Below are 27,561 nucleotides of genomic sequence, written 5' to 3'. Positions count from 1 at the left end.
CTTGCAAAGTTGAATGTGCTTCCCCCCCCCCTTCCTTTAGTTTTGTAAGAACTAGGGAGGGTCTTGTCTGAGACGTTTTCTCAGATTACAGTTCTGTCCCAGACTCAGGTTCATTTTATCTGACCGTTGCCTTGGTAGTGGCTCCTGTCCCTCCAGGTCATTCCTTCTGCCCATTACAATATCTCACTGGTATCCTTCCTGGAATCCTGGTCCATGAAAATGAAAAGGCTCCCATAATCTGTATGCCATTCTGGCAAATAAAATAAAAAATGAAATCATTTCTATAGAGCAACTCCTCTGGCTTTGTAGCCTAAAAGCCTGTACTGATATTTTCAGCCCTTCCTCCTCAGTTTGGGAGAGAAATCAATCTCATAAGAAATAAACAAATTAAACTTCTTCTTTAAAAGTGACTCACAAGACATGATCTCTAAGCCTGATTTATTCAAATACACAGCATGCTCTTAGCAAACTAAAAGCTGGTGCTGATCTGCTATAATTAGTGATTTTAGGAGAAAGATGGCTTTCAGCTCTCAAGACATTTATAGATAGGAAAGTAAACCTTGAACTCTGTCTGAAAACCCGCAGGATGCACTGTGGTGCAGCAAAATAAGATTAACAGTAAGAGAGAATAAGGCTTCTAACACAAAGAAAGAAATTGAAACTTAACGCAATGCCTAAGTAGAGCAGCCATCTATTCCTTGGTGATAACCTGAATCTTGAAGCAAAGTGCTCTGCTTCTTTGTTTCTGGACTTCCTCTGGCTTCTTGGGGTAATTCTAGACATTGATCAGAGTTGATGGGGAGATGGTACAGCCCATTTGTTTTTCCAATTCAGGCACAGAAACTGCTTGCTCTGTGCCCCAGAGTTCTGCCCTCATATTTTAAAAGAACCCTTTTTCTTCATGGGGTGGAGGGAGGGAGGGCATCTTCTGGGTGCATGGGCTGAAGCCCATACCTGAGAGAGGATGTGTACTCAAATTCAGATGCTGTCTGGCATGTAGGATGGCAGGGAAGCCGTAGTATTGTGAATGCAGGCTGGCTGTGCATAAGAAGGATAAACCGTATTGAAAAGCTTAGTGAAGTAAAACGGCTGTAAAAGTTTGCCTGAAGCTTACAAGTAGGAATCAACCAATCTTGACCAGGGGTAGTGAATATGTGGTCTGCTTGAGCGACTTTCAGGTAATAGTAGTTTCAGATGAGGTGGACAGTAAGTCCCAACATCCTTAGCCAAGATGGCCAAGATACAGCTGAAGAAAACAAGTAAGAGCGTAATTGATAAAATTCAGTGGCATTGTGGTCTTCCCTTTGAAAAATTGTAGAGGAGTTTGAGGGCCAACCACTACGAACAACTGAGCAGGCCCCAATGCAGTGCCTTTTGGGTGTGCACCATTCTTGTCAGAAGGGTCAAAACCACAACTAGTTGGAGAAGATGGGAGTTGTGATCTATCGCATGTAAAGGGAGCTGGATTGGGGAACGTTGCTTTAACCGAGAAGAGGATATGGCTAGCTGGAAGCCTGAGCACAGATGCCGTTCTCCCGAGCAGTGAGATTATGCTGCACCATTTCACTAGGTTAGTTTTTGATTCCAGACATGACAGAAAAACTGTGACTATTGTCTGGATATGACCAACTGAGTTTGTAAGAAAACTATGAGAAAAGTATGGGAGTAGCTATTCTTACTTCTGGCCCAAGAGGATGACATTCTTCACTAAATGAATGACACAAATGTTGGTCACACAAAAAAATATTATTTTGATCCTTCTCCAAAGTAGAAGTCTTTTTATGAAGTGTTGGGAAGCTAAAAATGTATTGACCCATGGCAGAAACTCCCAAACTGGGTTAGAAAATGAAAGAAGGGCAAACCAGTTATCCATCCAGTTCCTACAGGGCACCTGCCTTGCAGGGTCAGGGTTAACAGAAACGACCTAAGAAGTGGGACTCTTCCATAGCCATTTGGATTCTATGAGTATTTGTTTTCTCCTAGTGAAAACCCCTACGCTGGCCTAGTGGATTCCTTACGTGCTGCCTGGTGGACAGGAAAGACACGGCCTATGGAGTATCGGGTAAAACAGTTGGAGGCCCTATGTCACTTTCTGGAGGAAAAGCATGCCGAAATCCAGCATGCCCTGTGTGCAGACCTACGCAAGGTGAGTGGGCCATCCAGCCAGAGCATCTGACAGCTCAGATCAAGGGAGCTGCAGATCAAGACCTTGCTTACCAGCTAATAGACATTGCACAACTATTCCATTTTTCCCTTCACTGGATTTTCCATGAAAAAGTTATGAACAGGGAACAATATTTTCTGAACTTAGCAAGGTGGCAAGGAGCAGTTTTCAGGCTACAGAAGATCAGTATGTAAGCATAGTTGAGCTGCCTCCTAAAATGGTCAAGAGTACAGCCAAGTATCCATTATCTCAGAAAGGTGGGAAGAAAAGGTCAAAACTGATAAAGCCTTTGATTTCTTTGCATAGTAATCAGCTGGCTATATATGGTTTCATTTGTAGCTGAGCTTGTGAGCCTTCTGCCTGATTAAGGGTTAATTTTCTAGAGAACTAAACCTAGTGCCATGTCCTGGTATAAAGCCCAAAGATTTCATTTCAAGAATCAGTTGGGATGATTGCACGATAAAGCACTATCATGCAATGAATGAGACCCAAGGTTTGCTCACTGAAGAGTTGCTGCATAGTTCACCTCTTGAAGTCAGTATGGACATCACTGATGCATCTCATTTTATTTCTCTTCTCCACAGCCCTGCTTTGAAACTGAGCTCATTGAGATTCTCTTAGTCAGAAATGAACTGGCTAATGCTCTTAACAACTTAAGCTGTTGGATGAAGGATGAATGTGTGCAAAAGAGCCTGGTAAGGAGTCAAACTGAGTGGGAGGAGATGAAACGGAAAAGAATGGTTCTAGGTTGGACAGGGATGAAGGTCTGAAGGGTTAATTATCTCATCAGACTGAAGATGGACTTTCTATCTGTGCCCTTTCAAAACAGGTGGATGCTCATGTTGGAAGGCAAGACTCACTACTAGAGTATTGATGTTTCACCCTCCCCTACCTGATGTCCTTCCCATGGTGTTTAGGAATGATGAGATCTGTAATCTAACATACCAGGATGCTGTCAGGTTACTGATATGTAAATGTTCTGGGGCAGCTTCCAAATGATGGTCTCTAGGGCCATACTTGCTATGCCATCGGAGGAACAAGTTCCAGCTGCTTTTGTAGGATAACTTCTGCACTCCAGTTTAGATTCATTAAAGTCACATTGGTTTAGAACAGCCTTTCCCAACCCATTGCCCTCCAAATAAAGCAACTAAAGATTATAATCTTCATAGTTCCCAGTTATCTCTAGTTACTATTGCTAGTGTTTGCTTCCTAGTTGTGTGGCCAGCAATCTCATCTGTGCACAGCGCCAGAGAGATTAAAAGGTTTGAAGTGTTAGGTGTGAAAACATCCTTATGTGCACATATACATGCACATATCATCTAAGGCAAGTGTAGCAACGTGGAGCCTATGGCCTGATTTGAAAGCTCTCTGCAGGCTATTGATTCAAGCCTCTAGTAGGAATAGTCTGTTCAAACCTACTACGTGGTAAGAGAGAAAAAGAGAAAGGGGTGTCAGAGAGGAAAAGAAGGAAACCAGAAGAGAATGAACCACCCCATTCATGCTTGGATTGGCCCTAACCTGAATGGTTTCTTTGAATTCAGTGCTATTCGAGTCTTGCACTGCCTTTATAAAGAAAAGAGGATAAACAATGTTAACTCGCATGCATTAGAGCAAAGATTGATTTGAAAGTAGACATCAAGCGGAGTTATACTTTGTATCTCCTCAAGTATTTCCAACCGTACAAAATCTTCTATGAATTTCCCTTTCTGCTTCATCCAGTTGCTTTCATGGATGCTTCTGGTTTTTCTATAGTTCACACAGCTGGACTGTGCCTTCATTCGCAAGGAGCCATTTGGTGTGGTGCTGATCATTGGAGCCTTTAACTACCCTATCAATGTTACTCTGATACCCCTCGTGGGGGCCATTGCAGCTGGTGAGTGAGAGGTTATCTGCTAATTCATTGTAGACATTGGATCTTCCAAGAGATCCAGGCATGTGGTGGATGTTTTTCTGTTGCAGCCGTGTTAAAGTGTTCTCTCCCCCCTACTAGGGAACTGTGTGATTCTCAAGCCTTCAGAGGTGAGCAGCTGCACTGAAAGGCTCCTGGCAGAAGCCCTGCCTTGTTATCTTGATCCGGTGAGTTCCTCAGCTGCAAGTTCACCTTGCTAAAAAATCAAAATGTAACTGAGGTTTTCTAATTTGCCTTTTCCTCTGTCATTTGCCTTGATTTCCTGGAAATTATGACTGGGCAATTCCTTGGGCCTCTTCAGGAGAACCTCTGGATCTGAAGTAATCTCAAACTGTTATCTGTTTTTGGAAGCTGAGTCAGTTTATTTCTGGCTGCTCCAGTTCATTTGAAATCCTTCCAAACCTGTATATTCCTTCGCATTGTGATGGTGGTAACCCTCTGAGGTTTACAAGTGAAGCATCAAAGTGTAGTACTTTGCTTTTTCTTTATTTTCATTTTTTATGGTCATTTTATTAAAATTTAAAAAACAGAAGGATAAAAAAGAACAAGAAGTAATCATCAAGAAAAAGAATAGAAGAAAAGGAAGAATAAAGAGGAAGAAGGAAAGTGGAAATGCAGAAAAAGAAAGAAAGAGAAACAGAAATACAAAAAAAAAGAATGACTTCTGACTTCTTTTACAGCAGATATCAATAAAACATATATTAAGCTCTTACTCTAAGATTACAACATCCATTTCTCTATAATTATTAATTTCACTAATCTTAAAATCGATATCATAATTTCATTTTTTTCTGTTTCCTGCAAAAAATCCAAAAGGAGCTTCCAATTAGCATAAAATCAAAAATGACCATCTCATTTTAAAATTAAAATACTGAAGGAAAATCTTAGTTTCCTTTCAGTTTAATGCAGCAGTTCCCTGCTCCCAGTTGACCCCAAGAGGCTTTTTGCCCTGCAGGTTTCAGAGACAGAAAACAGCACCTGTGTGATGTGCAGGCAGGTTGATTGGATGTGAACTTCCCTTTCTATTTTATAGGAAACTTTTGCTGTGGTGACAGCTGGTCCTGAAGAAACAGGAAAATTACTGGAAAATAAGTTTGATTATATCTTCTATACAGGTGATTTTCTCTTCCTGAATATTCCTTTCAGGTTATTCTTTTCAATCGTATTGTTTTTTTAAAAATTGATCATTAATGTCTGCAGAACAATCTGTGTGGTAAGCCAATATCCAGCTATTGAAACCGAAAGGTTCGGGTAATTTATCTAAGATTATGCATTAGCACACAAACACACACACACAGGCACCCCATCTGCAGTAAAATTTCTCTCTGGCTACTGCAATGCCTTTCTAGAAGAGCAAATTGTTAATAATAGCAGCAGTTGGCCATGTGTCTTCGTTCAGTAGCTTTTTCACGTCCACTGCAGTGCAGCTGAGTTCGTGGCAAGTTAGTGGCAGCTTCCAGATTGCAGGTCTTGCCCACAAGTGGAGGAAAAGATGAGTTGTCACACTGTAAGTAGGAGAAAGGCTGCAAGAAGAAAGATTCTCAGTGAGTTAGGGAAATAATCCCAAAAGTAACACCAGTCCAAGAGTTGAGAGCCAGCTTGGTGTAGTGGTTAAAACTCCAGGCTAGAATCCCAGAGACTGTGAGTCCTTCATGAAAGGTGGCTGGGTGATTTTGGGCCAGTCCCGCTCTCTCAGCCCAACTCACCTCACAGGGTTGTTGAGTGGGGAAAATAGGAGACGGAAGGAGTACTAGGCTTGTTTGCCACCTTGAGTTATGTATAAAAAAGAACAAAAAGGCAGGGTTAAAAAAATTTTAAAAAAAGATTTGTATAGCTGGGGATGTTGTACATCTGGACATTATTGTACTTTTACAATTTTACATAAATAATTATTCCTTGTTATTTTGTGGATCAGTTCTTTTTAAATGTTTCAATGCAGTATTGATTTTTTTTTACCAAGATGATAGGAATTTGTGTAGATTTCAAGTTTATGTAATTCAAATGTTTGTAGCCGTCAATACATTTAATATTTGGAAAAGACTGTTTTTCCACCTATCTCACAACACTGATCCTTAGTCAAATAGGATATCACAGGCTGTCATCTTTTGATCTTTTTAAAAAAATATACAGTAAGTATCTTCGAAATACTTTGTAAATCTGAAAATATTTTTTACATTATATACAAACTGCCTAGGCAGAGTGGCCTTGCCAAATATTATTAACATTTAGTGGATATTTTTCTAAAAGCCTGTGTGGAATTTTGGTCTGTATGGAGGAATGTTAGACAAAAAACACAGGTGTCTTCTGAACACACAGTTGTGGCCCCTGATGCTGGATGGGAGGTGTGGGTGTCTGTATATCTCTCTTGACCCAAATGTTGCCATACCTCTACAGGGAATAGCCATGTAGGAAAGATCATCATGACTGCTGCAGCAAAACATCTGACACCTTTGACTCTGGAGCTGGGGGGTAAAAATCCCTGTTACGTGGATCACTGCTGCAATTTCCAGAATGTAGCCAACCGAATTGTATGGGGAAAATTTGTCAATGCTGGACAGACATGCATTGCACCAGATTACGTGATCTGTACAGTTGAAACACAGGAGAAGTTGATACCTTGCCTGCGCCAAGCTATCCGTGAATTCTATGGCCCTGATCCCAAGGAGTCCCCTGATTTTGGCCGCATGGTGAATGACAAGCATTTCCAGCGTGTCCGAGATTTGCTGAAATGTGGCCGGGTTGCCATTGGTGGAGAGACCGATGAGTGTGACTGTTACATTGGTGAGTATATAGCTTGGGGCTGAGGGAAGAATCAGGGGAAAAGGTTGGAGCTTGGGAAAGACGGGAAGACATTTTATGATTACTATCTAGTAAGCTTATGGAGAAATTCTATGTGGTTGCTAGGAGTCAAAAAGAACTTGGTAGCACATAATCAATCAGTCAATTAATCAAGCTTATTAAGAAGTGCATGGTCAGTAGGTATAGGGATGAAATCAGCCTTCAGGTTGGTGTTCACCAAATGTGTAGGACTTTAACTCTCATTAGCCACACAGATTTTGTGTGGGATTTTGAAAGTTGAAGTCCCACAATCTGGTGAGTGTCAGATTGGGAAAGTCTGTTTTTGTCATGGAATCATTTGATGAAGGCCACGCTTGGGGAGATAAGCATTTCCTTAGCCCCCAACAGGAGTGTGGGAAGTTTAAGAAGATGAGACTGGCACCACCCTAAGGAATTCACAGTGTTTTGGCTTGCTGGCTTGGGAAGTTTAGATTCAGTCTGGAGAGATTTCTGTCTTTGAGGTGGAAGCTAATAAATGTAACAGAACTGTATCTGTACTGTCTCGTGGAGTTCTTTGGGCTGAACCTGACACCAGTCTCTCCAGACTGCTACTACCATTGAGGGGGGGAATTGGAATCATGGCAATGGATTCCCAGGGGGCAAATTTGACACCACAGTTGTTGGCAGCAGCCCTGCTACAACATCAACAGCTAGTGGATGCACAAATTAATAATCTACAAGAAGCTATGGGGCAGTTAATACAACAGCTCGCACCGGAAGCCCAGCCGCCACCTCCCCACTGGCGGTATTGCTACGTTCACCTGGTAGCATGCCTGAGAAGTATGGAGGTGAGGTGGAGCAGATGAGAACCTTCTTGGCACAATGCAAGTTGTTCATGGACGGCAGACCGGGAGAGTTCCCTACAGACCAAACAAGAGTGGCTTTTGTGATAAGTTTATTGAAGGGCACTGCAGCCAGGAGGGTGACCCTTCTCATAGAGACAGGTGATCCAGTGCTCAACAACTACCAAAATTTCGTAACTGACTTTAGGGGGCATTTTGGAGATTCAGTGAGAAGATTAACTGCCTGTCGGGACATTTGCAAGCTCAAGCAAGGCGGCAGACCAGTAAGGTTATTCATTGCAGATTTCAAGTTGTTGGCAGGGGATGTTAAGTGGAATGAAGTGGCTCTTATGGACCAGTTTAAGGAGGGATTGGACCCTGAGCTCTGGTCTGAGCTGACAAAACAAGGCATTCCGAATACTCTGGATGACCTGTATCAGCTTTGTATAGTAGTTGATGCCAAGCTGCTGGAATTAAAGCAGTATGCTCTGTCTACTCCTCTCACTGCTCCTCAACCTCCTCTGGCTGCCCTTCCCTCCCCTCGTACCGTGACATGTGAGCTAGCGGAGGGAGAACCGATGCAATTAGGAGCTGCTCGGAGAACAGTTTCGGGAGAGGAGAGGCAGAAGAGAAGAGATTTCAACTTGTGTTTCTATTGTGGAGCCCCAGGGCATATGGTGAGAGCTTGTCCGGCGAGAAGTGTACCAGTGGGGGCCAAACGCACACAGCAGCCACCCACCAAGAGAGCAAGTTCAGTTCCAGCACAGCAGCAGGGAAACTGGCAGAGCCCACCTCCTCAGAGCTCATGGGGGGGGGGCATCAAACAATTAAGGAGAGCTCACTCCGGAGACGGCAGCCAGGCTTTCATGCTAGTGCCTCTCACAGTGACATTGCCTTCCAGGTCCAAGATTGAGTTGGAAGCTCCCATAGATTCAGGCGCTATCACAAGTTTCATAGAAGTTTGAACTGTACAGAAATGGCAGTTACCTACAATGGATTTGAAGAAACCCATGGACGTAGAGACTATAGATGCCCAATCATTGAGGGTGGGTCCGGTGGTGCAGTCGACAGTCCCTCTGTAGGTGACCATTAAGGATCACACCGAGTTATTACCCCAGTACGTAATGGCATCATTACAGGTACCGGTGGTCTTGGGCACTTCATGGCTTAAGTTACACAACCCTGACCTTGACTGGTCAGCGGGGACACTCTCATTTTCAGCTCCAGATTGTCAGCACCACAAGGTACAGGGAACTATCCTCCCCATTTCTCAAGTAGGCATCCAGGCGGGGGGAGGGGGTTTGCCTGCCAAGTATGCAGACTTTGCAGACGTTTTTGGGGAGGAGGAGGCTACGCCTTTGCCTCCCCATAGAGACTGTGATTGCACGATTGATTTGAAGCCAGGAGCTAAGATTCCAGCCGCAATATCCCATGTCTGCAAAAGAGTTAGCTATTCTCAAGGATTACCTAGAGGTAAATTTGAAAAAAGGTTTTATCAGGCCATCAAAGTCTCCAGCCTCAGCCCCCACATTTTTTGTGCCAAAGAAACCAGACCTGCAGACTTTCAGAACTGCTGCTAGTGGGACAATTCCAATGCGCACGGAATGCGAACTGAACAAAGTAACCATTAGGGATCATTATCCGCTCCCATTGATATCAGATCTTTTAGTCCGGCTACAAGAAGCTCCCATTTTCACAAAGCTAGATCTGAGAAATGCCTACAACCTTATTTGTGTGGAAGGAGGAGCCAGGAGGTACCGAGAGAGCATCATCACCTGACCTTTCGTCTCTACCGCCTTTGCCTAGTTCTCATGAGAACTCCGAGGGGGAGGATGGAGATCGAGGGAGGGGTGATGTGATGGAATGGTTTGATGAAGGCTGCACTCGGGTAGATAAGCATTTCCTTAGCCCCCAACAGGAGCATGGGAAGGTTAAGAAAATGAGACTGGCACCACCCTAAGGAATTCACGGTGTTTTGGCTTGCTGGCTTAGGAAGTGTAGATTCAGTCTGGAGAGATTCTGTCTGAGAGGTTGGAGCTAATAAATGCAACAGAATTGCATTTGTACTGTCTCATGGAGTTCTTTGGGCTGAACCTGACAGTTTTGGAGAGAGCAAGAGGACAGACATGTTTTCCTGAGTTTGCATATTGGAAGTATAGTCCTGGGGAAAGCTAAAGCTCTGGTTAAATTGGACAATCAAGTTATGACAGATAAGCAGAACGGGCCTTGACGTGATCTTTTGCCCATTACAGCTCCCACAGTGCTGGTGGATGTGAAGGCATGGGAGCCCATCATGCAGGAGGAGGTTTTTGGGCCCATCCTGCCCATTTTCACTGTGAAGGATTTGGAGGAGGCCATCCAGTTCATCAATTGCGGAGAACGTCCATTAGCTGCCTATGCCTTCTCCTGTGATTGCAAGGTATATTGTTTAGGTTAGAGCATACTGTATCTGGGAGAATCTGGATTATTTCCCATCAGCCTATCCACGATGCCTAAAAGAAAGGAGACTTGCACTATTTTCACAATGTGCTTAGTGGTAAGCTGTGATGAACCAACATGACAGCAGTTCTTGGCCCACTGGTAATACAGCTTGGGTGATAGAAGGAAAGCCGAATTGTATCCTTGTTTATTTAGCAATAAGCCTGCGTTAAAAATAACTGGCTTATCCACACCTCCACAGTATAAAGGAAACTACATTAACAGTACTATTTTTAAGGTTCTGTCTTCAAAGCAGAGCCTCCCTCTCATCCCCAGCCCACTGCTCAGGAGGCCGCAATTGCTCTAAGCTGTTCTGGTACGACAGTGGTCTTTCCCCTTCTATTGCATCAGAAGAGCTCCCAGGCAGACATTCTAGGGCACAAATGTGGGTCTTCTAGGAGATCACTACTCCCATTGGTGCACCAAAATCAGTTGTGAGACTCTGAACCCCTTGTCCTTGGGGCAGGAGCCTCTGTTTGTGGCCAAATTAAGGACAAGCAAGTATCTACACTGAAAGTCCAGTAGCCAAGGAGGGCAAAATTAAGCAAATGATAAAAATGAGAGCTTGAACACCAACGATGTCCCACCACATCTTCAGGAGAGCAACTGGTGGTGATACTGTGTGAGGGCAGCAATATTGCTGGCCTTGTTGAGCTGCTGTCCTTCCTCCCGTCTCAAATGTCCTCCCAGGAGCCTGCTGGGTCTCTACACCCTGCCCTTCCTTGCAGCATTGGTGCAGCTGTTTGGTAGCTACTTCTGTCCCAATTGTCTCCCAGGGAGCTCCACTCCATCCCCCATCTGGGAGAAAGAGAGGCTCCCACAACCCGTGCTGTCCTTTGGGCAAATAAAAACTGGGAAAAAATGAAATAATTTGTGTAATATGCCCTCTTGACCTCGTAGCATAAAAGTATGTTATTTTTGACTAGTTATTTCAGCCCATCCCTCTTCTTTTGGAGACAAATCAATCTTGCAAGTGACAATCAAATTGTATTTTTTGAAAAGCTAGGATATGTGGAGCCCAGTTTACAAAAATGTACACCATTCTCTTGACTGACCAGGGTACTGATTTTTTTAACTAAAGTTGTCATCTTTATTTCCACTCATTGCTGTTGGCTCTGTATGGAATAAGCATGGGAATAGAAAAAGGGGCTCCAAAAGGGTTCATTTGCATTTTCAAAATCCCAACTATTTACTAGGATTCATAGAGAAATTGTTTTTTATTTTTGCTTTCCAGTTGTCTTTTAGGAAATGGCTAATTTACCACACCTACAATATTAGCCATTTTGTGAGTGTGCCTGTGGCACATTTTCAACATTCCAAATGTTGATAGTCTTTGTTTGTACAGGTAGTCCTTGACTTACGACCACAATTAGGACCAGAACATTCATTGCTAAGCGATGTGGTCATTAAGTCAGTTGTGCCTGACTTCATGACCTTTTTTGCAGTCATTAAGCAAATCATGTGGTTGTTAAGTGAATCCGGCTTCCGCCATCAACTTTGCTTGTCAGAAGCCCCTGGGAAAGTCACAAATGGTGATCATGTGGCCCTGGGACGCTGCAACCTTTGTAAATACATGCTGGATCCTAGGGGCCTGAATTTGATCATGTGACCGTGTGGATCCTGCAACAGTTGTAAGTGCGAGGACCGGGTATAAGTCATTTTTTTCAGTGTCATCGTAACTTTGAGTGGTCATTAAACAAATGGTCATAAATCAAGGATTACTTGTATCATGTCCCTCATTATTATAGAGCTGGGACCTGATAAAATTCATGTTTGGAAGATTAAGGACTCTTAATATTCTTCTACTGTTTTTCTCTTTATAGACTGTGAACCGTGTACTGGATTGTGTTAGCAGTGGAGGCTTTTGTGGCAATGATACTATGACACACGCTACATTTATTTCCCTTCCATTTGGTGGCATTGGTATGATTAATGTTTTATCTCCTATGCTATCTCCATTTCTTACCTTCATCATTACACTTCACTTCCAACCTGAAAAGTTCTCCCTCTTGATGATTATTTTCATCAGACTAAAGACAAAGATATCAAGAGTCCATTTTTTTAACTATTTCCAGCATATTTGCAGATTAACCAAATGTAATCAAATAATAAATACCCCACTGTGCTATAAGCTAGGTGGTCATTTATAAACAAATGAGAGGACAGGAAATCTCCTGGTGTACATTACGCTGGGAAGCAGGAGTAAGGGGAGGAGGCCCACTATTTTTAACTTTGTAAGTGGTGCTAACAAGACCAAAATGTATTCCACAGGACGAACAGCTCTGGTTCAACAGGCCTGGACACACACTGCACTGAACCCAGCTTAACGTGCTGTGTAAATCAAGATTGTTGCATTTTGAGTACAAAACATGGTTAAACTGAAGAGATATACAGATTTAATTTGTACCAAAAGAAGCAGTAGTCTCATTTTACTGGGGATTAAGGCAGTTGTAGTTCAACAATCATGAAACACGTCAGGTCAGCAAATTATTATCCAACCAAGCTTTGCTTGTCATTATTAGATTCTCCTCTTTAGTCCTTCTTTAAGAGTAGTTGTGCAACATCCATTGGATAGAAAACCTTTCATAGTGAGCACAATGAGGAGAGTGCTTTTTAAGGGCAGCTATCGTCCAGCCTGATGAAAAAGAATAGATAACAAGAGCTGTGCAGGTTGTGTTGTCAGCTGAATGATGGCAGTCAGCAGAATTGATCTGAACTTTTTTTTTCTAATATTGCAGGACTCAGTGGATTTGGCAAGTACCACGGCAAGTTTACTTTCGACACATTTTCTCACTTTCGTGGCTGTCTTTTGCGCTGCATGGGCCTGGAGACAATCAACAAAGTGCGCTACCCCCCATACAATGATCGTAAATTGGGACTAGCGATCTCTGCTTTGGAGATCAAGCGCAAGGGCATGTGCACTTTGCTATGAGGCCTGGAATCACATCACCTGCATTCTTAAGGAATTCTGGCAAGAATTTTGCTGTAGTTGAGAGGTTCTTCCCTTCATCAGCTGGCCCTGGAATTTTGCCTCATCACCTACATTATTGTCTTTGCACAGTTGTTGGGTATGGAACATATACTCAATGTCAGTAATGACTAATTACAGAATTAATTTCAATATCCTTGCCTACAGTTACAGTTCAGATTCTTTATTCCATCAGTGATTTCTACACTACCCAGCCCAAAGCATACTAATATAGAGGTACAGTACGTTCTATCAAGTTCAGAGACTTATTTCCACATAATTCTGATAAAGATTGCCAATATACAGAGATTTCCTGCACTCTTGCATTTTCCAGGTAAATGTCTTGCTTCTGCAATAAAGATCTTGCATCAAACCTTACAAATAGTTGACTAATTATTTAATAGTGCCATCAATTGACATAATGCATTACATAATGAAAGAAGCCAACAACTGGTTCCTACACCAGGAGCTTTTGATTTAAATTTAGATACTGGGGAACAAAGACAACAGAACGAAGTGAAGAAAAAAATGCTCAAGTGAATGTATAAACAATTTGCTCCAATAAAAATAAAGAGCATCTTGGCATTCGAAAGGGAGTAGCCACTTTAGAGAGTACACCCTGGAATAAAATAGTAGCAAGTAAGTCACAGTCACTGTTGTGTTTCTTGAATGGATACAAAGAATTTTCTGTGAGCTACAGAATGTTCTGAAACAAGAATTACAGAATCATTAATTAACAATTATTAACAATGATGCATCCTCTCCTTTGAGATGCATTAGTAGTATGATCTCAGTGCGAATCCAAGGCAAACCATTCGACATCACAGTAATCCAAGTCTATGCCCCAACCACGATGCCGAAGAAGGTGAAGTTGACCGGTTCTATGAAGACCTACAACACCTTCTACAACTAGCACCAAAAAAAGATGTCCTTTTCATCATAGGGGATTGGACTGCTAAAGTAGGAAGTCAAGGAATAATTGGAATAACAGGCAAGTTTGGCCTTGGAGTACAAAATGAAGTAGGGCAAAGGCTAATAGAGTTCTGTCAAGAGAACAAGCTGGTCATAGGAACACTCTTTTCCAACAACACAAGAGAAGACTCTACACATGGACATCACCAGATGGTCAATACCAAAACCAGATTGATTATATACTTTGCAGCCAAAGATAGAGCAGCTCTATACAGACAGCAAAAACAAGACCAGGAGCTGACTGTGGCTCAGATCATGAGCTTCTTACTGCAAAATTTAGGCTTAAATTGAAGAACGTAGGGAAAACCACTAGACCACTCAGGTATGACTTAGATCATATTCCTTGTGAGTACACAGTGAAGGTGATGAATAGATTTAGAGGATTAGATTTGGTAGACAGATTGCCTGAAGAACTATGGACAGAGGTCCGTAACATTGTACAGGAGGCAGCAACTAAAACCATCCCAAAGAAAAAGAAATGCAAGAAAGCAAAATGGCTGTCTGATGAGGCTTTACAAATAGCTGTGGAAAGAAGGAATGCGAAAAGCAAAGGTGAAAGGAAAAGATATAAGCAACTGAATGCAGATTTCCAGAGAATAGCAAGGAGAGATAAGAAGGCCTTCTTAAATGAACAATGCAAAGAAATCGAGGAAAACAATAGAATGGGGAAGACTAGAGATCTCTTCAAGAAAATTGGAGATATCAAAGGAACGTTTAGTGCAAAGATGGGCATGATAAAGAACAAAAAAGGCAGGAACCTAACAGAAGGAGAAGAGATTAAGAAGAGGTGGCAAGAATACACAGAAGAACTATACAAGAAAGATCTTAATGTCCCTGATGTCCATGCTGGCGTGGTCACTGGCCTTGAGCTGGACATCCTAGAGAGTGAAGTCAAGTGGGCCTTAGGAAGCATTACTAACGACAAAGCTAGTGGAGATGACAGTATTCCAGCTGAGTTATTTAAAATACTAAAAGATGATGCTGTTAAAGTGCTGCACTCAATATGCCAGCAAGTTTGGAAAACACAACAGTGGCCACAGGATTGGAAAAGTTCAGTTTACGTTCCAATTCCAAAGAAGGGCAATGTCAAAGAATGCTCAAACTATCGCACAATTGCGCTCATTTCACATGCTAGCAAGGTTATGCTCAAAATCCTACAAGCTAGGCTTCAGCAGTATGTGAACTGAGAACTACTGGATGTACAAGCTGGGTTTCGAAGAGGCAGAGGAACTAGAGATCAAATTGCCAACATTCGCTGGATCATGGAGAAAGCATGAGAGTTCCAGAAAAACATCTACTTCTGCTTCATTGACTATGCAAAAGCCTTTGATTGTGTGGATCACAACAAACTGTGGCAAATTCTTAAAGAGATGGGGGTATCAGACCACCTTATCTGCCTCCTGAGAAATCTGTATGCGGGCCAAGAAGCAACAGTTAGAACCAGTCATGGAACAACTGATTGGTTCAAAATAGGGAAAGAAGTACAAAAAGGCTGTATAATGTCACCCTGCTTAGTTAACTTATATGCAGAGTACATCATGAGAAATGCCAGGCTGGAAGAATCACAAGCTGGAATTAAGATTGCAAGGAGAAACATCAACAACCTCAGATATGCAGACAATACCACCCTAATGGCAGAAAGTGAAGAAGAATTAAAGAGCCTCTTAATGAGGGTGAAAGAGGAGAGTGCAAAAGCTGGCTTGAAACTCAACATTAAAAAAACTAAGGTCATGGCATCTGGACCCATTAATTCCTGGAAAATAGAAGGGGTAGAAATGGAAGCAGTAACAGATTTCATTTATTTATTTGGGCTCCAAGATCACCACAGATGGAGGCTGCAGCCATGAAATTAATAGTTGCTTGCTCTTTGGGAGGAAAGCTATGGCAAACCTAGACTAGACAGCATATTAAAAAGCAGAGACATCACCTTGCCGACAAAGATCCACATAATCAAAGCTATGGTTTTTCCAGTAGTAATGTATGGCTATGAGAGCTGGACCATAAAGAAGGCTGAGCACCGAAGAATTGATGCCTTTGAACTGTGGTGCTGGAGAAGACTCTTAAGAGTCCCCTGGACTGCTAGGAGGTCAAACCAGTCAATCTTAAAGGAAATCAACCCTGATTGCTCATTGGAAGGATTGATAACGAAGCTCAAGCTCAGATACTTTGGTCACCTAATGCAAAGAGAGGACTCCTTGGAAAAGACCCTGATGCTGGGAAAGATTGAAGGTAAAAGGAGAAGGGGATGGCAGAGGATGAGATGGTTGGATAGCATCACTGAAGCAATGAGCATGAAACTGAGCAAACTCAGGGAGGCAGTGAAGGACAGGAAGGCCTGGCGCGATATGGTTCATGGGGTCACAAAGAGTCGGACACAACTTAATGACTGAACAGCAATAACAACAACAAGTAGTATAAATGAAGATGTCATAACATATGCCTTCTTTTCGATGGAAAAAAAAGCAAACGCATTCTGGATGGAGATACTGTACCTGTAGAAAGTTGCTATTTCTCAGAACTTAAAGAAGCAGCACAAACCAATTTAAACCTTGAGATGGGGGCAAGATACAACCCAGACAATGTGATCGTGGGGACTCCTGGGCATTTTGAAGCTGGTGAAAACTACAAATAGCAAGTGGCTGACACAGAAATGTAATTAAGCTAAGCAACATAAGCGTTATGAAAGAGATAGAGGCTACTTCTAGCAGCACAGACCCAACATTCTACCAACCTTCCTGGTAATTTACATCCACCAATCCACGCAGAGTTCATTTTCCTTCAGCCAATCAATTACTTATTTTTAGCCTGAACTGGCAGCACCTAACCTTTCCCCCGCCCCCAAATATTCGGAGGTTTCTGAACGTTCAACCAAAGCGCGAAGGATGTCCTGCCTCTCCCGGGTCATCTTCAACCAATGACTTTTCAGCCAAGTGGTGATTGGTGATTGGAGCCAGTTTCAATTCAGGTGCTTGGCAGCCCACCTGCACTTACGATCGCAGGGACACTTCAGCTTCCTGCACCTGCCTATCCCCCCCATCTCAGCCCTTTTGTCCTCCTGCCAACCTGCGCTCCGTTGCCCCAGCTGACCTTCCCCACCATTTTCTTGCTCAATTCTGGGGCTGAAAATTCAAATGGTTCTGAGGCCCTTGCGCACCTGACTTGCACCACACCCCCACGCAGCCTTACTGACCTCCCCACACACCCCATGCACCCCCTTGCTCCCTCTCTCACCCGGAGGGACCTGGGGCTTGCAACTTCCTGCTGGCTTCCCCATTGACTTGATTGTGGGAAACCGGCAGGCAGTTGCCTTGGCTAATGACTGGAACATTCACTTAGTGATGCTGGGACTGGGACTGCTGAGATTGCAGTTGCTAAGCAAAGTGGTCATGTGATAATTTAACAACCGCACAAATGGCCGGTCTCTCCACTCCCAAGGCACATCCAGGTTGGGGAAGGAGAGCTGCCCAGCAAGTATGCTGATTTTGCAGACATTTTTGGGGAGGAAGAAGCTACTGCGCTGTCCCCCTCCATCGAGACTGTGATTGCACTATTGACCTGAAACTGGGTGCAAAGATCCCTGCCAGGCGGCAATACCCTATGTCTGCCAAGGAGTTAGCTATTCTGAAAGAGTACCTGGATGTAAACTTTAAGAAGGGATTAATTAGACCATCAAAGTCACCACCCTCTGCTCCCACATTTTTTGTTCCAAAGAAATCAAACCCACAGATTACTTCAATGCAGAGATCGAGCAAGGGATCTCCCATGTGCACCATCCATGATTACAAGGGGCTAAATAAGGTCACGGTGCGAGATCATTATCCACTGCCATTGATATCTGATCTTTTGGACTGTCTGCAGAAAGACAAAGTTAGGCCTCAGGAATGCTTACAACCTCATTCGTGTTAAGGAGGGGCATGAATATCTGATGGCCTTTGATACAAGTGAAGGGCATTGTTTTGATACACAATTTTACTCTCTCTCATAATGTGTGGGCGTGCATGTGATAGTGCACTCTATCTTATTTACAAAGGATTAACTTCCTTTGTAAAGAGCACAGCGTTTCTTTCCCCCACCTTATCTCTTTGTTGAATGCCTGATTGCCTTCTAAGAGAGCACAGCACCCCCACCCCATTTCCTTAAAAGCAATTAGCTATATGCCTGAAGCCATAAATTAGATCGGTACCAGGCAGAGAAGTTGCAACGAGAGAGGCCCTAAATTCCAAAGAAGTTAGGTATTTAAACTTAGATTCACCTCTTTAGGCCCACCTTTACTTTTCCCTGGGTCATCCCAAAATTCCCTTGTATGGATATGAGGGGATGTACTATCTGAAATATCTGAATATACCTATAAAATCTTTGCTGCTTGCTTTGCAAGGTGTGGTTCTGGGCAGCACTCCTTGAGCCATCCAGGTGGTTTCATTGGCCAATAAAACCTCTGTTAAAAGCCTCATCTCAAGTCTTCTTATTTGGCTTTACTGAAACTTGGGAAATAAAAGGTGTCATACATTTTTGGCGAGCCAGCCAGGAGTCCCGAAGGCAGGGATTCCTTGGGGAGGCTGCTTTTAGCCCCTCTCTAAATTGCCTTCACTACAGCGGACGGAGGAAATCGACGGGGACCTTTAACAACGTCAAGCGTGTGCCTGGAAAGTTTTCCAGTGACCTTGTGCTGGGCACCGTCGATAGACTCCGCTCCAGCTGAACCTGAACGCTCAAAATTGAGGCTTTTTCTTTTATATTTGTTGTATAAAGTGGATTTGGGGAAACTGGAAAAGGGTGAGTATGTTTTTATTAGGTGGGGAGAGCTGCCTTGAGAGTGCGTGAGTGAGACGTGGGAAATTCCACTAGGGGCTTGCCTACGAGGTGAGTGCAGTATGTGTGCTTGTTGGAATATATTGTCCTAGAGGAGGATTTTAGGTTAGGAGGACTCACCGTTACAAGGATTTCACATTAGGGAGGGTACACTGGCCAGACCCCGAGCTGATGAAAGGAAAAATCGGCCCGAGAAATCCCTAGAAATTCCGAGCTGAATCCCTGCGTCGAGGGAAAGATGGACAGGGAGGGAAAATAAAGAGCCCGAGAAATTCTCCAGGTGAAGTTCACAGAAATCCCGAGTTGAAGGAAAGACCCGAGAAATCCTCTAGTTAACAGAAAAGAAAAAGAAAAAACAAACAAACAGCCATCTGAATGAAACAGCAACGAAGGAATCCATAGCAAAAAGAAGTTTTACCCCATTGCAATGCATTATCAGGCACTGGGAAATTTTAAAACCCAGAGTAGCAATGGAGAGGAATTTTAAAAAGAATAAACTAAAAACTCTCTGTGAATTCATTTGGCCACATTATCATATTGGTCCAAATGTAGGATCTTGGCTACCAGAGGGTACTGTTGATGGAGAGTTTATAAATATTTTTGCCAGTTTTTTGGCTTCAAGCGGTAGGCTTGAGGAAGAGGTTTATGCCAAATTTTTCTTTAACCTCTATTTTCGCCCAGACATTCAAGATCTATGTGGGCCGAAAACCAATCCTGCAAAACTTTTTTCCTGCGGCCAAGAGCTGAGCAGGACACAGAAACAAAGCTAAAGCACAAAACAGAAGAGGAGGAGGAACCCCCCCCCATTGTACTGTAACGGCTCCTCCTCTGCCCCCTGCATCAGCTCCTCAGGCAACTCCATCGCTAGCCCCCACGGGCTCCGCTGTTGCAGCAACCCCCGCAGCTGGGACTGCCCCCCCACTGCCTTTAACCTCTGCAGCTGCTTTTCAGCCAGCTTCTCAAGAATCTTTAGTGGCAGCTTTGCAATTACCAGCAGCTGTGAGTAGCCCTTCACATACCAGGACAGGACTTGTTACAACACTGACTGTCCTGATATTTTTGTTGCTTCACTACAGGGGCAGGACCCTAATCTCCTTGCCCCTCTTAGACAAGTACCAATGGGCAACCAATTGGCTTTTATTCACACTCCTTTCACCGCTAGTGATTTATTTAACTGGAGAGAAGGACTGCCTCCTTATCATGAGTCTCCCCAGCAATATGTGGATCTTGTTCAACGCATTATTTTTACTCACAAGCCTACTATCCCAGATCTTTTTACTTTGATGTCAGCCTTCTTATCATCAGAAGAAAAATGCCAAGTGCTTAAAGCAGCTACTGAAGCATACACAGCTGCAAGAAACTTGGATGCACAGGCTGGCCACCCACTGGGTTCCTGGCCGCCCAGTTATGAGGCTAACTCCAACACCCCAGAGAGAGCACTAGTTTTGGAAAGGGTTAGAACTGCTTTCCTTCATGGACTGCTGGGTGTGCTAAAGACAGTGAATTTTCATTGTGTCCATCAAATTGTTCAGGAATCTAAAGAATCCCCTATGGAATTCCTGACACACCTTAAAGATGGCCACCACCGCTTCACTGATCTTGACCCAGAAGCCCCTGCCAATGAAGTTATAATCAAAGCTGCTTTTGTTGGCCAAAGTGCTCCAGATATTAGGAAAAAGCTCCAGAAGTTACCTGCCCCATCAACCCAAAATTTTGAAACTCCTATCTAGATGGCTTTCACTGTTTATTCTGAGAGAGAGCTCGAAGAAAAAGAAAAAAGATGAAAAGAAAGAAGATAAGAGAATGCATAAACAAGCATCTCTTCTTGCACTGGCCATTTGCCCACAAAGCAAAGGGAGGCAGGAATCCTCCCCCTCAGAGACTCATATAGAAAGAACAATGTGTGCAAAATGTGGACAAATTGGCCACTGGAAAAATGAATGTTTGTGGAATGCCAAGCCTGATGCCCAACTTTTAAGGGCCAATAGAGGGTGAAGAGGACCAACACTGCAAGGCCAAGAGCCACAAAGAGGCCGACCTCAAAACTCCCAGCAGAGGTCTGGACCCCCCTTGCCTCTTTTAAGTGCTCAAGCCTCTGCATTTTACCCTGAGGACAATTCATATTGAAGGGGCTCCAGAGGACTTTTGTTTTCCCCCGATCCTCTGGCTGAATTAAATGCCAACCCTATCATTTTCTCATTGATACGGGTGCAACTTATAGTGTTTTAAATGACAAAAATATTCCTTGCCTGACCATTTCCTCTGCTCCTGTAATTGGTGCAACAGGAGTTATGGAAATGGCACCAATCAGCTAACTTTTTTCAGTTGTTGCTCCCAGGGACCTCAACTGGATCATTCTTTTTTGTTTATGCCACATTGTCCCATCAATCTTCTTGGTTGGGACCTTTTAGGAAAATTAAGAGCTACCATTTAATTCAATGACCAAGGCTTGAGTCTTCACATTCCCCCAGAACAGGCTTATTTTTGTTTTTATCCAAGCCAACTGAAGCCAGCCCACTTGATAACACCCAGATTGACCCACGGGTGTGGTATCAAGGGAAACCAGGGCTTGCTCGGTTTGTCAAGCCCCACATGGCTCAGTTGTTCCCTGAGGCACAACCCATCTCAATCAAGCAATGTCCTATCAGATGGGAAGCATGCCTGGGAATTAAAATATTAATTGACCACCTTGTCTAGTGACTAAGTATGGTATACAGTTATTGAAAAACAAGGATGCATATTAGGAGTCCTTACCCAGAAATTAAGACCTGAAAAGGATTCCAATTGCTTACCTATCCAAAGTCATGGATGCTGTGGTAAAAGGCTGCCTTCGTTCAATTGCAGCTACTGCGCTTTTAATTCAAAAAATGTCTGCACCCCCCACTCTGTTCAAACATTGCTGGAACAAAAACTTCCTGCATGGGCTACTTCAGCCCGATTGACTAAATATGCCAGCTTAATTTTGGAAAATGATTTAGTTAAACTGTTTCGCTGTGAACAGCTCAACCCAGCCACCCTCCTGCTTCGACCATCAGAGGAGGCTAGCTCATCAGAAGGCCCCCATGACTGCCATCAGGTTTTAGAGACTAATTCGCCCTGACCTCCAAATTGAACCTTTTAACTTGGCAGAATGTCAGTTTTGGACTGATGGTCCTTCTTTTGTTGAAAATGGGGTCCGCCAGACAGGTTTGGCTGTGGTCACCACTGATGGACCTATTTTACTACGTAAGCTGCCCTCTCACTGGTCAGCCCAAGCAGCTGGACTGTTAGCCCTCATAGAAGCTTGTTATCTTGCCAACATTTTTACTGACGGCCGCTCACACACGTGCTGCTTTTTGGAAGGCCCGAGGATATGTGGAATGGAAAAGCCCTGAAAATGAAATCTCTTTTTGATCTACCCAATTAGCAATAGTTTATTGCAGAGGCCACCAGACTGATCAAGGTGAAATTGTTAACAATCGTGTTCAACTACCTCTTCAAATCCTGTGAAAGTGGCTTTCTCAAAGATACAGCAACAAGAAGCTGAGGCATCTTTGCCAATCAGCTGTAGCTCAATGTGCTATCTGCCACAGAAATAATCCAAAGAGTGATAAACTTACCCCTCCAGGCCACCTCCGTACTGCTCAATACCCAGGAGAAGCCTGGCAAGTGGACTTTACTGAACTTCCCAAAAAGGGACCCAAAAATCATCTTTTAATCTTTGTGGATTTGTTTTCCGGATGGCCTGAAGCCTTCCCTGCTTCATTTCAGTTTGCGGGGAAAAATGGTTAGGGCCTAGTGGAGCACATCATCCCAAGATTTTCGGTCCCTAAAAGGTTAAATCAGATAACAGCCGGCACTTCACCTTTGAAGTCATTCAGCAAGTCAGTAAATTCCTGGACATTCCTTGGTATTCACATTCTAATTACAAGCCTCAGGTTTCAGCCAGGGCTGAAGACATGAAAGAGGGCTGAAGATCGTACTTTAAAAGCTCAGCTTGCAAAGCGACTCAGTTGCCATGGCCCAAAAATACTGCCCCTTGTTTTAACATATATCAGGGCTATGCCCAGAGGGCCAATGTTGCTGTCCCCCTTCGAAATGCTTTATGGGAGACCATTTGTATCTCATGAAGTGCAAACTGTATGGACAGTTGGCGCACGTTCCATATTTCCCTGCAGATCCGAGATGCCTTGCCAATTGCTCCTGACGTACCACCCATCGCCCAGCCAGGCTAGTGGGTCAGAGTGAAGGAGCTGTTCCCATCCTGCACTGATCTGAAGTGGTCCGAGCCGAAGCAAGTACTACTGAGCATGCCAACTGCTGTAAAAATCGAGGGCATCAAAGCTCGGGTGCACGGATCCAGGATCGAGCAGGTGAAGGAACCCCCAGACATTTGGCAAGTTTCCTCGGTCGATAGACTCAAATTAAAATTGCAGCGCTCTCTAGCTTCTCCAACAGATCTTTTCAAAGACTGATTAGGTCCACCGGTAGTGACCTAATTCAAGAACAACCAGAAGATTTGGCGTCATAGATTCTACCAGGCAGATGGCCCGTAGACGTGCTGGCTTTGTCACAAACTAAGTTGTGAAACTGATATTGTTTTTATTGTGTTGATTGTTTGTTCTGAAATACTTTTCCTTAGTTGTTGGTTTCCCCATGTTTTGGGGAAGAGAATTACTATTTTCTGAAGGGAAGATGTCTTAATGCCCTGGATGCCCACCCAGGGACAGATCAAAAAGTGTGTGTCTGAAAAATTTGATCATAAGCCTACTGATAATTGAAGTGTTCCTTTTGGTTGACAATATTGATGCTTATATCCAAAGGTATGGAGTTTGGAAATCACCCCGCCTGCACTGACTTATAAGGTAATACATAGAAAAGATAAAGAGGAGTTTGTGTCCCATTTATGGCTTAATAAGACATATAATGCATACTGTGATTTTGTCCCAAACTCTGCTGCAGGAATGCAACCCCAAAATAGTAAAGGATTGTTGGATATGTTTACCTATAGCCCCAGGGGTTCACTAACCCCTTCCTGTCCCAGCAGAATGATGGTACAAAATCAGAACTAAGTTGGTTTTCACTGAGAAAAGACCTCAGAGTGGAATTGCTCAAGCTTATTTTGATACACTTAAGAGGATGATAATGGGAATGGGACTGAAACAGGGCCCCCCCGTAGATGGGCCTGTTGTTCTTAGAGTAGAAATGTTGGATAAAACCACCAATATGTGTTCAGCAACATGATCCTCATGAACTTAAGAAAGGAGTAGAAGTGGGAAGAATTGATGTGAATGCTAGTTGTGATTTCAATGGTTTGTAATCATACCCTCACGATGATGAAAGCTATATACCTACAAAACAGATCAAAAATGTGTATTTAACCAAAGGATCCAGAATAACTATTCTGCAAGGAAAAGTGAGAGAGAACTGGTGCCTGGATAAACCTCCCTACGCCCAGTTCGACCTCCCCCTTTGGCTCTTAAAGAGCAAGAAGGGACAAAATTGTTTTCCCTATTCCCCAAAGGTCCCAAGAGGGACAATGGGAAGACTCCTCATATTTTGTGGACCCTTCCCTGCCAGGGGTGGTAGTAAACAAATCAATGGAAGCCCCTGTAAAACCATAAGAAGGGGTGCAACCATTGGTTGGAATGTATGTGACTGAGACTTTCACTGTGAGGCTCGGTGACAGTTCACAGGAAAAAGATTTTGAATCCACTTTGAGACCAAGTGAGCGAGCTGGTGCAGGCAACAGGATGTGTGATGAGCAATGGCTGTGGACTGCTAACTGCCATAGAGTGTGTATATGTGTGTGAAAAAAGGAAAGGAAAGGAAAGGAAAGGAAAGGAAAGGAAAGGAAAGGAAAGGAAAGGAAAGGAAAGGAAAGGAAAGGAAAGGAAAGGAAAGGTTGTTGTTGTTTCCACAATTGATGGTTTAACTGTAATTACAGCCCCCAGAAATCAAGTCCAAACATTTGCCAAACTTATGATCCTTCACTTTATTATACGTAATAAAACGTATAAGTGGAATCACATACATAAGAAGCATCTTATGTTCAAAAGCAAAAGGAGGAAATGAAGGGCATTTTTTTGATACACAATTTTACTCTCTCTCATAATGTGTGGGCATGCATGTGATAGTGCACTCTATCTTATTTACAAAGGATTAACTTGCTTTGTAAAGAGCACAGCGTTTCTTTCCCCCACTTTATCTCTTTGTTGCCTGATTGCTTTCTAAGAGAGCACAGCACCCCCACCCCATTTCCTTAAAAGCAATTAGCCAGATGCCTGAAGCCATAAATTAGATCGGTACCAGGCAGAGAAGTTGCAACGAGAGAGGCCCTAAACTCCAAAGAAGTTAGGTATTTAAACTTAGATTTACCTCTTTAGGCCCACCTTTACTTTTCCCTGGGTCATCCCAAAATTCCCTTGTATGGATATGAGGGGATGTACTATCTGAGATATCTGAATATACCTATAAAATCTTTGCTGCTTGCTTTGCAAGGTGTGGTTCTGGGCAGCACTCCTTGAGCCATCCAGGTGGTTTCATTGGCCAGTAAAACCTCTGTTAAAAGCCTCATCTCAAGTCTTCTTATTTGGCTTTACTGAAACTTGGGAAATAAAAGGTGCCATACACAAGGTATGGAAAGTTTGAGTACACAGTAATGCCGTTCGGACTTGCTAATTGTGGGGCGGTGTTTTCCAGATTTACGAGTCATATTTTTTCTGACATAATTGATTCTAATGTGGTAATTTATTTGGGTGACATTTTAATGTATTCTGAGGATCCAGAGTCTCATACTATGCACATCAGAAATGTCTTGCAGAGACTGAGGGAGAATAAGCTTTTTGCCTAATTGGAAAAGTGTGCATTTGATTTATGTCAGTTAGACTATTTGGGGTTTAGGATCTCAACAGAGGGGCTACAAATGGATCCTGCCAAGTGGAAACAGTGTTGTCATGGCATTCCCCACCCCCTGTAATGTGAAAGACGTGCAGCGCTTCCTGGGGTTTGCTAACTTCTACAGAAAGTTCATTCCTAATTTTGCTGACAGGGTTAAGCCTCTCTCATAGCTTTTAAAGAAAGGAAAGAAATTTGCTTGGACAGCACAAGAGCAACTGGCATTTCAGGAGTTAAAACAGCTCTTTGTTTCTCAGCCCCGCCTCCATCACCCCATCCCTGGAGGCAGTTTGTCCTCCAGACTGAGGTTTTCAGATGCTGTGGTCAAACAGTACTTCTACAGGCCAAGAAAAGAGAGGGAAGTTAATTGCTTCTTTTGCATGCTGTCACTGCAGAGAAAAACTGATATATTTAATAAGGAGTTGCTAGCAATCAAGGCAGCCTTCCAGGAATGGAGGCAATGGCTGAAAGGGGGCAAAATTTCCCATACAGGTTTGCACGGACCACAAGAACTTGGAGCTAATGCAGAATACACAGTCACTCACCCCCAACAGAGAAGATGGAGCTAATTTTTCTCCCGTTTTTACTTCTACATAACATATGTGCCTGGTTCTGGAAACCTGCTACCAGATGTGCTCTCCTGTAAACTGGAATATTTAACAGCTCAACAACCACCACCCGCGCTGCAATCTTGCAACCCCACAATTTTAGGCACCACAGCAAGGATTACAGCCCCGAGAAGTTGGGAGTGGGTCGACAGGCTGAAGACCTCTTTGCACGCATAAAGACACAGCAACTGCAGGACCCATATGCGAGGGCCTGAATGGATGACCTCCAGGGGCCCAACAAGGTTCTATTTCCCCTTTTTCAGTGGAAGGGGGGCAACTTTGGCATAAGGGTTCACTGTATGTTCCCCTACCATTGTGGGAGGAGGTATTGCAGCTTTGCCACGACAATGAGGCAGCTGGCCATGGGGGAGTTTTTAAAACACTCCACAGGACTCTAAGAGAGTATTGGTGGCCAAAGATGGGTGCAGACATTAAAGACTATGTTGCATCTTGCCACGTGTGCAGACGAGCTAAACCTGTTTATGGGAAGCCGGCTGGGCTCTTGCAGCCATTAGATACCCCCCTCAGCCATGGGATATGGTGTCAATGGACTTCATCACTGATCTACCCTTGATGCAAGGATATACATCAATACTAGTAGTTGTAGTCCTATTTACAAAAATGGCACATTTCATACCATGCAAAGGGTTACCCACAGCACAGGCTACTGCACAGCTCTTTTTAGACCACGTATTTAGGTACAGAGGAACGGTTAACCACATAATAACAGATAGAGGAAGTCACTTCTCTTCCAAGTTCTGGACGGCCCTTTTCCAGTTACTAAAGGTGCAGATTCACTTGTCTTCCGTCTACCACCCTTCCACAAATGGTGAAGTGGAGAGGACTAACCAGGTATTGCAGCAGTATTTAAGGTGTTACAGCACATACAGCCAAGACAACTGGACCTCACTCCTTCCTTTAGCAGAATTCGTATATAATAATTCAGTGCAGTCATTGATTGGAATGTCACCATTTCAAGCACTGTATGGAGTACACCCATGAGTTTTGCCAACAACCATACAGCAAGGATGCAGCAGGATTTCTCAGAGAGCAACAGGCAGCTCAGGAGCTATTGAAAGAGTAACTGCTAAAGGCGAAGGCAGCATACAAGAAAGCAGCAGATGCACGCAGGCAGAGTAGGCCAGTGATTTCAGAAG

The 27,561-nt window shown here is 43.5% G+C and overlaps 1 protein-coding gene across 1 annotated transcript; it reads left to right on the top strand.

Annotated features, from left to right (window-relative positions):
• The first annotated feature begins 1,969 nt into the window (after window positions 1-1,969).
• On the top strand, window positions 1,970-13,103 carry LOC103059634 (aldehyde dehydrogenase family 3 member B1-like). The gene is made up of 9 exons (XM_088145162.1): window positions 1,970-2,146; window positions 2,749-2,859; window positions 3,917-4,037; window positions 4,155-4,240; window positions 5,107-5,188; window positions 6,468-6,854; window positions 9,946-10,112; window positions 11,995-12,094; window positions 12,910-13,103. The coding sequence occupies exons 1-9, from the start codon at window positions 2,051-2,053 to the stop codon at window positions 13,101-13,103; spliced, it is 1,344 nt and encodes a 447-aa protein (XP_088001288.1). The 5' UTR covers window positions 1,970-2,050.
• The last annotated feature ends 14,458 nt before the right edge of the window (window positions 13,104-27,561 follow it).

The sequence above is a fragment of the Python bivittatus genome, unplaced genomic scaffold (genome assembly GCF_059951505.1).
Source record: "Python bivittatus isolate LINGU-HERP-01145 unplaced genomic scaffold, Pbiv_v1 ctg000480_np1212, whole genome shotgun sequence".
In the NCBI taxonomy this organism is placed as follows: Eukaryota; Metazoa; Chordata; class Lepidosauria; order Squamata; family Pythonidae; genus Python; species Python bivittatus.
Note: the sequence above shows the minus strand (reverse complement) of the source record. Positions and strands in the feature narration are given on the sequence as shown.

What these genes read in the sequence shown, in the direction of transcription:
- LOC103059634 (XM_088145162.1), top strand. Translation starts at nt 2,051, where the DNA reads ATGGAGTATCGGGTAAAACAGTTGGAGGCCCTATGTCACTTTCTGGAG. An exon ending in TGTGTGCAGACCTACGCAAG is followed by an intron (nt 2,147 to 2,748) that starts GTGAGTGGGCCA and finishes TCTTCTCCACAG; the next exon opens with CCCTGCTTTGAAACTGAGCT. An exon ending in CGTGGGGGCCATTGCAGCTG is followed by an intron (nt 4,038 to 4,154) that starts GTGAGTGAGAGG and finishes CCCCCCTACTAG; the next exon opens with GGAACTGTGTGATTCTCAAG.